This window comes from Solanum stenotomum, chromosome 10 (genome assembly GCF_019186545.1).
Source record: "Solanum stenotomum isolate F172 chromosome 10, ASM1918654v1, whole genome shotgun sequence".
Classification (NCBI taxonomy): Eukaryota; Viridiplantae; Streptophyta; class Magnoliopsida; order Solanales; family Solanaceae; genus Solanum; species Solanum stenotomum.
The window spans coordinates 44,978,195-44,993,662 of NC_064291.1; the positions used below are offsets into that span (position 1 = coordinate 44,978,195).

Sequence of the window (15,468 nt, forward strand, 5' to 3'; positions counted from 1 at the left end):
TTTTTCCTTCAAAAACGTTTTATTTTAATTTTTTTTTATCTTTTTATTCTTTTCAAATCAATTTTTTTAATTATTAAAAATAACTTTTTTTTTTAATAATCTGTTACAACCTGAAATTTTTAATGTTATAACTTGAAAGTCTAAATCTACTGCTATAACTTGAAAATATTAGTATAATATATGTCATATTAGAAATTTTCACAAGATATAACTACAGTTAGATTCTAAAAGAACACTAAAAAAAAATTATGTAATGTAACTTAATTTCTATGTAACTTTTATGAAGTAAGATGAAAAAAACTCAAAACTTATATAAAGCAAATTAGGTGTAAATAAATAAGAATTTAAATTATAGTAAACTTTTATATGTGTCAAAAAAGAAATTTATTACAACATTCTGAACCTCACAATTTATTCAGAACATTATTCTTTAGATAACAGAATGGTTATTACTCACTCAATTATAATCAAATATACTCAAAAGATATGTGTTTTCAAGTAGAAGGTTGTTTTCACAATTTGTGACTAATGTTTTAAGATACAATACAATAGTAGAAATTATTATATATTTAACTAGTTATTTAATTCGAGGCATTTGAGTATCAAACTTATAATTGAGAGCAATATTCCTCTTTAGTAATGGAGGGTTGGGTATCTAAATTAATTGAGTCAATCAATAATCAATATCAATAACTTAAAAAATAAATTAGTTATGCACTTTTTTTATAAGCAAGAAGACTTGTCAAACTAGTCAACATGTCATTTGCCACTTTTGACTTACCCACCACAGGAAAGAAATTAAAAAACTGAATTTTCTTCTTCCACGTGAGGAATAATTATACATTTATATTTAAGAAATGATGTACATATGTTTTTGACTTATGGTAGGGGCGTACAAAATCGAATTGAAAACCGAATCAAACTGTAAATCGAGTCAACCCAAATGATGTACACATGTTGACTTATGGAGGGTTGGGTATGATCGTTGGAAATTTGATCTCAAATTTGTGTGTGTTGTGATTTTACTAACTAATTTTTGAAAGATCCTTTATTTTATGTATTCCATGTGAATCATAACTTCAGCGAAGAATTTTTGGATAGTTATGAATAACTAACAAATATGAAAGAAATCCATATGTGATACTTCATACATATTTAGAAAGAGACTCGACAGATATATACAATGGTTTTTACAATTCACATGTTATATATGTATCATTAATGGTGTACAACTGCATGATTTAACTATGTTTGCTATTGTATAAACGCAAGTTATATGCCCAGTATACATAGTGTTGTTTTATATATATATATATATATATATATATTTAACTTTTTGAAGGACAAATTTTATAACTAAATACAGGGGAATAAATATTTATTGCACCTAAAATAATCATAAAACCCCGCAACATTTTATATATTAAACACAAGGGAGTTGGAACTAATTAAAATTTAACACTTCGAGCATATTCCAATAGCACTGGAATAATAATTTAAAGAAATAAATTGTGCCTATTTTCAACATGTATTTTCCAAGAGATAAATTATTACTTTGTTAGAAAATATGTATGTAAAAAAACAGAAAACAGCAAAAAGTCAAAGTAAATAATAATGTGTGTCATCCATACTACGTGAGATGCTTAAACTTTGTCAATCTGCATCCTCCAAGAGTAAATGCTTAACCTCTTCCTGATATTAATGAAGAAAATATTAGAAGTAATTAAGTATTTCTACTCATACATTAAGAAAATCTTACACTAATTATAAATTATAACTCTATGACATATATATTTATTTTTATGAATTTTTTTATGAGTATGAGTATTTTCTTTGAAAATCTTTATTAACCGCCTTTGATTAAAAAAGAGAATAAATATCTTTTGAAACGTGAATATTTTGAAGAGCAGCAACTTACAAAAATAATTATATTTATAGGGTTATTAAAGTTCAATAGCTATAAGTATGATATTTATAAAAAATGACTATAATTTATGTCTTTTTCTAGCTATATTATTGTATATGTTTTTTATTTTTCTATTTATACACTGATACAGTTTTAATTACAATGAACTAAATAAGAAAACTGTATTAATGGTACAAATTCAAATTGATATCTTTATTTATAAAATTTAAAGTATTAATAAATCAAGGATACAAGTATTTGTAAAAACTTAGCGTATTAATATATTAAAGAGCAGCTTACATAAATGACTACATTTATAGGGTTATTGAAGTTCAATAGATATAAGTATGTTATTTACTAAAAATGACTACATTTGATATGAATATCTAGCTGTATTTGTGTATTTTTTATTTTATTTTAATTATACAGTGATACAATTAGAATTATAGTGCATTAAATAAGGTAATTTATGGTGTCCTGAAATTCTAAATTTTCCATTATTACATTGACAACTAATGATTACATAGTCAATGTGTATACTCTTAGATTCCAATTAGTTTTAAAAAAAATTGGATACATCGTACACAAGTTTTCATTGTCGCTATTGTTCTTGTTCAAGAGTAAAAGTATTTCACATAAATTTCTTTAGTTAAATTGATTTATTGTAATTGTGAATGAATCTTGTTTGTTTTGATTTCAAATACGCGAACTCCATGACAAGCATATTAATGTTTGCCATATTTTGTTGTTTTTCCTATTTTGAAACTCGTAAAGTGAAAATAAACACAAAATACCGAATAATATGACTAGAACTATTACGTATTTGACAAAATATTTTTATCTTAAATATATAATGTTATTCAGATTTTTCTAACTTCATCTAACTAACTAACTTAAATTTTAAAAGTGAAACGAAATTATAAATAAATTAATACTTTTGTTTGCTTATATAATAAAATATTATTCGTTAAATAGAAGTAAAATAACTTACATGGTTAACCTGCAAGCAATTTATTATTATTAATCGATTATCTTATTAAGTAATTTGTTTCAATTTTTTTATTTATCTATTTCGAAAAATAAGCATGTTAATTTATTCTCTTTAAAAATATCGCAATGTATACAAATTAAACTAAAACATACCTCGATCACATTACATGGGGTGTCCAATCCAAAGCTTTTGTAAGGTACTCCATTTCTATCTACTAAAAACTTGTGGAATTCAGTAGTGATAGCTTCTCCTATACCAAATTTTGACCTTAGATGTACAAATAGTGGATGTGCCCTTCTACCATTAATTCTTACCTGTCATTATTATTCATATTAATCAATTTTAAAAAATCAAAAGAAGAAAAAATAAAATAAATAATATAATATCTTACGCCCTTTATTTTAAATAATTTATCTCATTTTAAATTCTTTTTCAAGTTAAGAAATTAGACACATCGTCAATATATAAAGAGAGAAGTTTGATTTGATTTCTTCTTATTTGTGTCAATGATACAAATTGGTGATACTGAACTTTGTTAGGAACATCATAATTATAAGGAGCCTCAGTATTATTTTTCACGGTGTTTGGATATGATTTGAGATGGATTTAAGTTGAATGTATGTATATCCCCACTGATTCTCATATATATATCCTCATGTTCATGTATATGACACTACATATCCAGAGGCGTATCCAGGATTTTGAGATGATGGGTGCACTGTTATAAAAATGTTGATCTATGATATAAATTTGATCGGTTCGACATTTAAGTTTTTACTATTGAAAGCTGTTAAAATTTTAAAATTATAGGTCTAAAATTAATTCTTATATATATATATATATATATATATATATACACACACACACACCATTTACCACTTAGAGAGGTGTTATCTAATTTTAGAAAGAAAAATAAAACAAGCTAAATATAAAAAATTCAAATTTCTAACCTCTGAGAGAGGTGCACTCAGTCATAATCGCATTATGTGATACTTCAAGTGTGGGTTCACATATCTATATTTCAATATTTTTTAAAAATATAACACTACTATTTATGATCTGGGGAGGGGACCATGGGTTCATGTGAACCCGGTGACCCCCTTAGATACGCCTCTATTAACATATCTGTCTTTTGTATATCTGTGTATCTCAATGAAAAATTATGTGTAATATACACTAGTATACAATGTGATATACACATGTAGTATAGACGTTTTCTACATTCTTTGTTACTTTTTTATTTGAAACAAATCTGGATAACTTTTAATTTTCCTCAACTAACCGTGTTCAAGTGTTTCTAATTAGTTGCAATAACATCGAACACAGAGAAGAAAAAGAAAGTTAAAATTTGTTTTTTTATTTTTCTCTTTCTTGATCTTTTTATTTTGACCTTCAGTGATCTGAGACGAAAATGGCTATACTAATTTTTATAAAAGAAATATATTTCTAGTATAAATTTAGGAGAAGAATTAAAAAGAAATACAATATTGAGTTTCCTATTAAATCGTTGGGTATAATTGGAGATGGGCAGACGACTATACAATGCTAAATTCTTTAGGTTCAATTGTTAAACCTAATCTTTAGGCGGGGTTATGGCGTGGGGGGTGGGGGGAGGGGGGATATACCAATGAATAATAATACTTTAGATTTAATATGGATATTAATATCCCATTCTGAAAGCTTAAGCTTTTTGAGAAAATATATTTTTATTATTTAATTATATTCTCAGCACACTCACTTACATGAGGGTCTGATTATTTTTTCATGGGCGAGCACTTGGAATTTCTTTTTGATTTAGATGACAGTGAGATTCAATCTCAAGACCTCTACTTGCTCTAATACCATGTTGAAAAGAAGTGTGTGACCAAGAGCACATTTTATTAATTAATTATATTCTCAACACGCAAGGGTTGATCAAATAAAACTTTGTTTTGGTATTAGAGCATTTTCGAGCCATATTACTTGATATCTTTCTATCATCAATTAAAATTTTAGAGTTCGAATCATTAAAATGAAAAAAAATTGATAGAAGGATGCTGCGTACAATAAAATTATAAAACCAACCTTATCGAATATTCGAAACCTAGAAGCTTTAATTTGTAGCTGGCCCCCTGATGGTGCTTTTTGTGCATTTTTAGATCCTGCCTTGTCTGTTTCTTTTTTATTATAGAGAAATGCAGCTATCTCAAACCCTAATTTTAGAATTAAAGTAAATTATGTTTAATAAAGAGGTTAAAACACATAAATATTGTTAATAAAATGTATAGAAATAATGATATTTAATTACTGTACTTAATTACCTTGAGATTTATAGTTGTCATATAGATAATGAAGTAATTCATACTGCGACTCTGTCCATATGGAACTGAAAACAACACACAACCAAAATTTCAATTGTTAATAAAAGAGAAATGAATTTGAAAAATTATACATTTATCTTGAGAAGACATTTTATTAAATAAAAAAATGTATTCTTAAAGAAAAATATAATTTAAAGCATAACTAAGAAAATTAAAGTGAAAGTGATGAAATGAATTATGATTAACTTCATAAGAGAAGACAAGAGAAGATACCCTTGCTCAGGAATATTGACAATCAGAACAACTTTTTCTCTAAAGCAACTGAGTGAGAGACCTCTTCTCTTTTCCTATATATAAAAGAGATGAAGAATAATACTTAGTTATAAAGATATATAACATTTGGAAAAAATTCCCAAATCCTAATAGCGATATTGGTTCTAAATGGCAATTGACCGTTAGAGTGGGTAAAAGTCTACATTGGTTGGGGAATGGACTGGTGGTCTCCTTATATGGATTTGTGCAATCCTCTCCTCATGACCTATCTTTTGTGGTTGAGTTAGGCCCAGGTCAAGGTCCATCACCATTTGGGCTCTCGGTCCACGCTCCAGTCGGATCTGGGTGTGAAGGTGGTGTTAGAGTGGGTAAAAGTCTCACATTGGTTTGGAGAATGGACTGACGATCTCCTTATATGGATTTGGACAATCCTCCCCTCATGAGCTAGTTTTTGTGGTTGAGTTAGGCTCAGGTGTCATATCTTTACATTATCTAATACTGGTAAGAGTTTTAACACTCTTTAATAATGTGTATATGTATTGTCGCTAAAAATTATTTTTGTTGCAGTGATCTGCAAATATTATTAACACAAAAAAGTAACAAGAAAACCATACCTTAGCTTGAAAATCATAGATGACATGTTCACCAAGTGGAGAGGTTTGGGCAGTGATAATATTGGAAGATGAAGATTTTGATACAAATGTTGAGAGATTTGGTGAAGGAAAAGTGAAATCACCATGTATAAATGATGATTTGGAGCTGGATTCAAGAGAAATCTTGTTTGAAAAATAAATACAATGAGCCTTAGAGGGTGAATAAGAGTACTTGTTGGAGTTTGTTACTAATTTGGAATGTGATAGACCACTCAAAGGTGGTGAAAGAACCATAGAGCTCATCATTCTTGATGTTTCTTTTTATTGGTTTTGCTCTTTGAGTTTAGACAAAGCCAATGATTTTTTTTATTTATATATAGAATGATGACCACGTAATGTACAAGTGATTCCCTTACTCACGATCCTCAAAAAGTATGAATTCGACCTAATTCATTAATAATTTTGATTTAAATTTTATATATATACCTAACTAAACGCGTTATCGATAACAAAGTAGAAATTAAAAGGGAGTACAATTTCTTTATACCATTTCAACGTAATAAGCAAAGAATTTTTATGATTTTTTAAAGATTGTGTTGGGAAGAATCATTTTGTACTTTAATTCCCCTTTAAATGACAATACGTACTAGTAGTATAACTTCAGGCATAGTAGAACCAAATATTTTTTTATTCTTGCGTCCACCGACAGGTTCGTCTTTTTCATTTTTTCTTTTTTCTTTCTAAATAATTATTAATTAACTGTAGTTTGTGATATCATAAAACCAAAATGTGTTGCCAAAAAATGAATATATTATGATGAAAATAGTTCCCAACACAACAATACAGACAAAGAGCAAACAAATGAGATGCAGGATAATGAGAAAAGGCAAGAAAGAATAGGATTGATGATTATAAAAGGGATGATAAAATTACTCAACAATGTAACAAATGCTAAAATGAACGTAGTGATTTTCTCAACTCAACAATGAACAACAAAGAGAACAAACTAAGAGTCTATTTGGATTGACTTAAAAAAGAAGTTTTTAAGTTAAAAATAAAAAGTCAAACTGAAATGACTTTTAAGTTAAAAACCAAATAAAAAGTAGGGAAGGCCTACTTTTAGTTTTAAACTTATTTTTAATCTTGTCAAACACTTTCTAACTTATTTTAAGTTATTTTTATATTTGTCAAACACTTCTAGAAGTCAAAAACTGACTTATAAGTAGGTTTGAACAACTTTTAAGCCAATCCAAACACCCTCTAATAAGCTTTAATTCATTTGTAAATGAGCAATTACACTATGATAAACACGAATAATAACAATAACTTTAAAGGAGAAGGAGATGAGGGGACTAAGAGAGAATTGTGGATGAGAAGCACAATTTTTGCCTAAGCATAATCACAATTCGCATAAACCTATTTTGTTCTCTCAAGTTTCTATTTATCAATCCGAATTTCACACATAGCCACTTAATCCGGTGTTGGGCTGCTTTGCCAACACTGACTAGGCCCATTCATAACAGTGTTTCAAGCTGGCAGATCGATGATGCAAACGTTGGAACAATAATAATCCATCTTCATTTATAAAGATTTTCAAACAAACCTTTCGATCGAGTACTAGAATAAATATCTAAGCATCGCAACACTAAACTAATTAACCATCATTATTTACACGTCAATTTTTATGAATAAAATTTTATGTATATATATGTAGTTGTAACTATAATTGTAGTTAATAGTTTTATGTATACAAACAAATTAAGTAGTACAATACTAGTATATATTACAAATACCACTCTATTCAATATTATTCTTATACACTTTAGCAAATTATTGCTTAATGTATCATCTTACGTAGGATAAAAGATGAAATAATTAGTACATACATAATTCTAATCAACTATCAAACGATTCCTTAAGTTTTAACATGATAGATAAAATAAATAATATCAAGTCTAGTTCATCCCTATTTTATAAATAATAGGGAACACATACAATTTTACCTATGAGGCCGAACTCATACCTAATAATAATATATAATCAATTGAGCAGGTTCAGTCTCTAATAAATAATTTCAAGTCCAACACTGTTTTTTTTCCTCCATGGGCTTTTTCTTCATCTACTCAACGGGTTATGTTTATGGCTTTGGTTTTAGAAATTAGAAATTTTAAATATATATTACTATATAAGAAGAGTGAATACACGTGACACCAAATAAAAGGAGCCATATATGTATATAATATAATATATAATATAAGTAGTAGATAAGTGTGAAAGGGAGGGTATTTTTGGTATTTAAAAATACTCTCACATTCACACTTATCTACTAAAAAAAATATATATAAGTAGTAGATTTAAATATATTTAAAAATAATATAAGTAATACTATACTTAGTATGCTTAAAAATAGTAAAAACTACATAAAAAGTACTACATATCATATTACAATAATTAACAATTATTTGACACTTTCAATTCTATCAATGCCATATAAATTAGGATAAAAAAGGTAACATTTATATTCAAAAATAATATAAGTAATACTATACATTACAATAATTAATAGCTTAAATATTTAAAAGTTATATAAAATATTTAATTGACTCTCTAAATTCTATTGGTACCACATAAAATGGATTATATGATAAACATATATTGTTTGAAATTGACGAAAAAGAAACTATAAATTACAATAATTAACAAAAAAAAATGTCGGCTCCAAAAAATCTATCAATTAATAATAAAGAAATTCATACATTTTAGTTATAAAATGAGCCCAATGATCATAACTTCTTCTAGTAAATTTGAAGGATCATTTGATAGGTTAAATAAATTTATTTCATATTTAATTTGAAATGATATAAAATAATTTTATCAGATATTCTTATTTATCCAATCACACGTACCACACCACCCACGATAACATAAAAACTAGGTGTGCATACCTAGGATCATTTGTACATTTTCAAAAGATGTTTTGGTCTTCTAATTGAAAGCCCTACTGCCAGATAACACTAGAAGATGTCTTTTGTTTTGTCGTCATCTTTTGCTGTCAATAAACATCATTCATGTCTGGAAAAAAAAAACATTATCAATTCATTAGAAACCCAAACAAATGTCAATTTAGGGTTATATCTAAGTGCAACAACAATTTAACGGCCTTGATCATGCCACGCGCTGGGATGCACAGTAACACCCGTGCTCTCCCCCACAGGAGAATACAATGATAGTCGGTCTTTTTCCGGTCTTCTCTCCTACACAAAAAAACGCCTCCTGTATGCCCTTCCTCTCTATCACAACTCTCTGTTTCCATTGGTATCTGACCCCAATTTTTTTTTTTTTTTTATTAAATTCTGTTAGGAATTTTAGATCAACCCATTAATTTAAATTCTTACAGTGATATTTGTATATTTTTTTAATTTTTTTTTAAAAAAAATTTCAGCTTTAAGTTTAATTGTTTCTGCACAGATCAAAGAAAGATTTGTGTTTTAATCCTTTTCTTGTTTTGGGTGTTTACCAAAATTTGATTTTGACGCTTAATCAAGATTCAAGATTAGTATGTACTCAAGCAACGATTTGTATACAAATCCAAAGCCCTGCAAGCATCTTGCAGAGTACAAGGTGAAAAATGGTATGTGTGGGTACAATTTGATTCAAGATTGTTTTAGGACAACTCCATATGGTAGGACAACATTGGAGATGTCGAAATTGGAGATACCTAGATGTAGTGTTTGTAGTGGTTGTCAGGGCAGATTATACATGTGTTTGATCTGTTCATCAGTGTTTTGTTGTTTGTCACCTGAATCAAACCATGCTCTTTTGCATAGCCAGTCTCAAGATGGACATGAGATTTTAGTAGATATGGAAAGGGCTGAGCTTTATTGCTCTGTGTGTTGTGATCAGGTGTATGATCCTGATTTTGATAAGGCTGTGATGTGTAAACACATCAAGGGGTTTTCAAGAAGAGAAAATGGGGTTGAGGAGAGTGAGATGAGATTGAGTAAGAGGAGAAGGTTGAGTTTTGGGATGGATTTAGATTCAAAGAATATGAAGAGATTGTTTATTCGGAAATCGAAATCGTGTTTTCCCTTGGGATTAAGGGGTTTGAACAATTTGGGGAATACTTGTTTCATGAATTCTGTGTTGCAAGTGTTGCTTCATGCTCCCCCTTTGAGAAATTACTTCCTTAGTGATAGGCATAACCGAGAAATTTGCAGAAAGATGTCCACGGATCGATTGTGTTTGCCTTGTGACATTGATCTAATGTTCTCAGCTGTATTTTCTGGTGATCGAACCCCTTATAGTCCAGCTCAGTTTCTTTACAGGTCTGTGACTGTTAGTAGTCTTTGTGATTGAACTCGAATGGCTTTCTATCTGTCCTCGCCATTTACATTATTGATACTAGATACTTGATTATAACAGGATCTATAAAAATGTAAAAGATAACAATCCCCACAAATTGAAAAACCTTGCATTTAGTTAAAATTAGAGTTGTCTCATCAATTATAGTATAATTGTGAAACCATATGTTCATACTCTTCATAGAGTTTTTGGATAACCAAGATTTGATGCATTTCCTTTAAAACCGAACAATATGCAAGTAACAAGTCTCTTATAATGCTAAATAAGTCTATTGAGATTTTCTCTAAGTTGCTATATCCAGTAAGATATCAATCATTTGTCAGCTTAGATTGGATGCTTATACGTGGAAATAACATTGGTTGGAGTTGACAGTTGAAGACCTATGTAGTGTAGTGATTCTTTTTTATTGAATTGTTGTTTATGTTTGCAGTTGGTGGCAGCATTCAGAAAATCATGCTACCTACGAGCAGCAGGATGCTCATGAGTTCTTCATTTCAATGCTAGACAAGATCCATGACAAAGAGGGGAAAGCAAGTTTGGCAATCAAAGGTATATTTTGATGAGAATGGCTCTTATACTACTTGTATAGGTAGGACATCTTCTGGGGTCTGTTACTTAGATAATGGCTCATCTCTTTGTGTCTGAAATACAACACAGTGAGTAGATATAGTACAGATCTTGTTTATCTAGATGCTCGATTTCCGATTTCAAAATTTCGGCCTGTACTTTCATTTGGGATCAATTTCCTTGATAAGAGAAAGGGTGATTCATGTATTAAGACCTTGATAACTCGAGAGTTTTGTGGCTTCCTCTTCTTTGTTGTCTCTTACAAAGAAACATTTCTTAAACAGATAATAGAGATTGCCAGTGTATTGCTCATAGGGCTTTCTACGGGCTCTTGAGATCTGATGTCACATGTGCATCATGCGGTTTCACTTCAACAACTCATGATTCTTGTATGGACGTTTCTCTTAACTTGAGTGCGTGCAACTCCAGCCGAAAGGATTTTGCTAGTAAGTCCAGTAAGCCAAATGAATCTCTTGTAGGTTGCTTGGACCTCTTTACAAGACCAGAAAAATTGGGATCCGATCAGAAATTGTACTGTGAAAATTGTCATGAAAAGCAAGACTCTTTGAAACAAATGTCCATCAAAAAGCTCCCTCTTGTGCTCTGCTTTCATATAAAACGATTTGAACATTCTCCCACCAGAAAAATGTCCAGAAAGATCGATTGCCACGTGCAATTTCCTTTGTCTTTGGACATGAAACCATATTTATCATCTTCAATTGTAAGAAAAAGATACGGGAACAGAATCTTTTCGTTTGACAGTGATGAATCAGATGTTTCTACAGAATTTGAAATTTTTGCAGTGGTCACACATTCAGGAATGTTAGAATCTGGTCACTATGTGACGTATTTGCATTTGAGAAACCAATGGTACAAATGTGACGATGCCTGGATAACTGAAGTCGACGAAGAAGTAGTTAGGGCCTCACAGTGCTATCTGATATACTATGTACAAAAGATGCTCTACCACAAGAGTTGTGAAGATTTTAGCTGCCAGCCAATGTCACTGCGAGCAGACACCTTTGTTCCGATAACTGGTTGCTGCTAGAACTTCAATGTTTGTGCGCTGGACTTGGAAATGTCTTCTGCATATTCTGTCCAGCCAGGTAGTTGTATTGGGGGCCATGAAGTATGATGGTAAGTCTAGGGGACTCTCCACCAGCCAAGGCATTCCCGTTAGAGGGATGATACTGGAAATTATATGATAATATGACACTCAAAATTTGGATTTCGAGATAGAAAGTTGTTAACTTGTGAGAGTTCTTATAAAGATGGAACCAACATTAGTTTTCCTTTTAAGGCCTTTAGCAGGAGCCTTATGAATGTACAGTAACTTGACATTAACAATGTCAGGGGCATCTTTTGTTTGGTCCCTTTCTCATCTTTTCAAGATTCTTATACTGTTCATTATTGACTTCTAATGATCTCATTTCCTGTTGTTTGTTTGAGATTTGTGTCATAACTTATAACATGTAACTTGATTTTTGGTAAATGTCAAAGACTTTTTATGGTAGCGAAAGTTATCAATCTGTTTTTCCTATGCACTAGAGGAGATGTCCTTATTCATAAATCGGTTACTGGTATTAAACCAATATGAAGAAATGTAACGATTATTAAGAAAGCAACCCCAAAGATCTGCGCGATTAATTGGATTAGAATATTAGAAGCATGAAATGGTTTTCGAGTGAGCTCATAAGAATTTATAGAGTTGTGTGTTTGTCGGGAGGGAGAGGACGTTAAAAGATGTTACTTAATTGATAAATAGCTATATCCATAGATTAATATGGAACGGAAGCTCCATTTAAATATTAATTTTGTCATTGGATATGTTTTCAAAACGTGTGAACATGACTTTTTTCTTTTTTTCGAAAGTGGAAGAATGTCCAAAATACTATAAAAAAATATATGTATATTTCTACTTATTCAATTTAAAAAATATAATTTACTATTTTATATCTATTTTCTTATCATTAAAAACTGTTTATTTTCAATTCTTAGATTACATATAATAATTATGGGTAGTATAATAAATAATCATTTTATTATTATTTGTTAAGGAGTATACCGAGTCAAACATGAATGAGTAAAGATGAACAAAAATATTACTTTATAAAAATAATTAAATTCTATCTTATTGCTTTAGTATATTGAGACAAGTAAACGACATCATTTAGGCTTAAGCCTTGATTAGCATATAATTTACTAATTTTATAGAATATTTAAATTTACAAGAGACCATGAATTCACATAATCAAAATTAGCATATAAATTCGTCGCTTTTGTTACTCTATCTAAAGAGAAATTTTCAGGATATTACATTTCTCACCAATCACCCTCTCAATTGTCAACTTTTCAGGTTATATATAAGATTTGTAGGAAAAAACCCCACAAAAGAGAGAAACAATTTCCAAGCACTGATTTTAAAATATTGTTTCTCCCAAATTTCAAGAATGATACAGCCTTCCTCTGTGACTCAAGAATCCGCCAACCCCTTTGACTTTGTATCCAAGTTTGGCTTCGCGATTGACATTAAAGTATATCATATATATTGAGATTAAGGGAGAATTACTTCTATTTGAAAAAATAAGTTTTGTTTTTCAATTAAAGAGTTATTTGTGCTCACTCGTATTTCTAGAATTGTCTATAATAATTACTTGTGTTTCTTTTAGAATAAAAATATCATTCAACTACTTCTATTTTTCTCAAAAAAATATTAAACAGGTCTTAGATTTTCTTCTCTCTCAACGGGCATTTTATGTAATAAAAGTAATTTTAATATGCAATTGATGGAAATTAACTCCAAGAATAAAATATAAATGATGGAGAAACATAGAATTTCATTTTTTAAAATTATTCTAAGAAAAATAAAATCTCAAAATCTTTAAAAAATTTGTGAAGTGTAGATTTGAACATAAGACAAATTAACATAGTAATATATTATTCCATCTATTTCAAGTTTGAAAAAATTCTTGAAAAACGTCTTGTGAAATTCATTCACAAAAGTTTGAAGTGTATTAATTCAAACCCTTGTCCGCTCCTAACGTCTATTTCAAGCAACTGCTTTTTCTTCTTCTTCTTCTTCGTTTTCTTGATAAGGGTTTAAAGTTTTGATCGTTTCGAGTGCGGTGGCGAAGAGACAAGCAATGGTTGCAATTCATCAGAGAATTGAATGCTGGAGCGGCCAAGAAACAACGGGAACTATCTAATATCTCGAATCATATAATTGTCTCTGCTCATATACTCGATTTCTCATTCCTCCAAACTTGTGAGTGTTTCTCTGTTTTTGGTCTCTGTTTATTAAGTGTACTTGTTTTTTTACTGTAGGAAAATAATTGGAGTATTGAGTTTTATCTTCGTGTATTTTTTTGATTACTGGTTTGATGAATTACTTTTTGTATGTGTTAGTTATGGAGTTTCTTGTATAAATTTGTGTATGGAAGGGAAATGTAGGTCGGTTTTGTGATTTTTTTTTTGGCGGTTTTCTTCTTGGATTAAATAAGTAAAATGATTGAAGATACTGAGTAAAAATAAAATTTGAGAAAATCAAGTGAAGTGATTTGAGGGTTTTTCATACAAGGGAATTTCTGGGATTTTTTTTTGGGTCGGGATTGTGATATTTGGAAATTGAATTCTCTCTGTTTTGTCTATTTAGAAAACATCTGATAAGTCGATATAAATTGAGAAGCACAAAAATTGAACAATGTGATCAGTTCTTGATCTTTTTAATTTGCTTGGGAAGGGATGTGGATGCAGAAAAAACCCCAAGTATATAGCGAACGGAAAGAAAGATGGTCTGGATATCTTGAGTTGATGTAACTGAGTGACTATTAAAGTAGAGGAAAGAAACTTGAGTAGTTGCAACGGACTGGGATATGATATAAAGATGGTCCATTCCATCATCTAGGTCTGGTTGCAATTAGAGTATAGCCACTTGACTAGCTAATCAACAAGCCAACTTCTAGCCGACCAATTAACTTAATTAAGCTCAGAAACTATTTCTTACATCACACCACAGCTATATGCCTTATCACATTGCTCACCGCCCTTATTCCGCTCTCGTTTCTTCCACACCATGCTTAGTAATCCTCAAGATGGTCAGTTGCTCCTTTCTGTGAATTTATAGTCTACTAGTAACACAAACCTTGACCTTCTTCCTTATGAAATGACAGGCAAAACCTATAGAAAACATCTAGAATATGAATAAAGTTGCATTAAATCTTGACTTCAAATGAACCCATTTGGATCTTTTGTTAGATCCACCTTTTTCATTTGCTGCTGAGGTTAAGATAATCTTTATCATCTCAATTACTCGATACATATTGAATAACACTAGAGAAAACATTTATGGAGTTGACCTGCCTCTCTACACATTTAGCTTTAGCAAACCAGCTCGGGGGACGATGGTGCCTCGAGGCAGGGGGGAAGAGGTCTGAGGGAACGACGGTGCCCCGAGGCCGGGGTGGGGGGGCCTCGGGG

At 30.2% G+C, this 15,468-nt stretch overlaps 2 protein-coding genes across 2 annotated transcripts; one reads left to right on the plus strand and one right to left on the minus strand.

Moving 5' to 3' along the window:
- Positions 1-1,506: 1,506 nt before the first annotated feature.
- On the minus strand, positions 1,507-6,426 carry LOC125842061 (probable phospholipid hydroperoxide glutathione peroxidase). Its single transcript, XM_049521259.1, has 6 exons — positions 6,085-6,426; positions 5,471-5,544; positions 5,198-5,262; positions 4,962-5,089; positions 3,050-3,211; positions 1,507-1,692 (listed from the first exon to the last, which is right to left on the minus strand). Exons 1-6 carry the CDS (start codon positions 6,367-6,369, stop codon positions 1,654-1,656), a joined length of 753 nt encoding a protein of 250 aa, XP_049377216.1. The 5' UTR covers positions 6,370-6,426; the 3' UTR covers positions 1,507-1,653.
- Positions 6,427-9,336: 2,910 nt separating this feature from the next.
- On the plus strand, positions 9,337-12,410 carry LOC125842288 (ubiquitin C-terminal hydrolase 22). Its single transcript, XM_049521563.1, has 3 exons — positions 9,337-10,388; positions 10,856-10,974; positions 11,277-12,410. Exons 1-3 carry the CDS (start codon positions 9,622-9,624, stop codon positions 12,038-12,040), a joined length of 1,650 nt encoding a protein of 549 aa, XP_049377520.1. The 5' UTR covers positions 9,337-9,621; the 3' UTR covers positions 12,041-12,410.
- Positions 12,411-15,468: the final 3,058 nt, after the last annotated feature.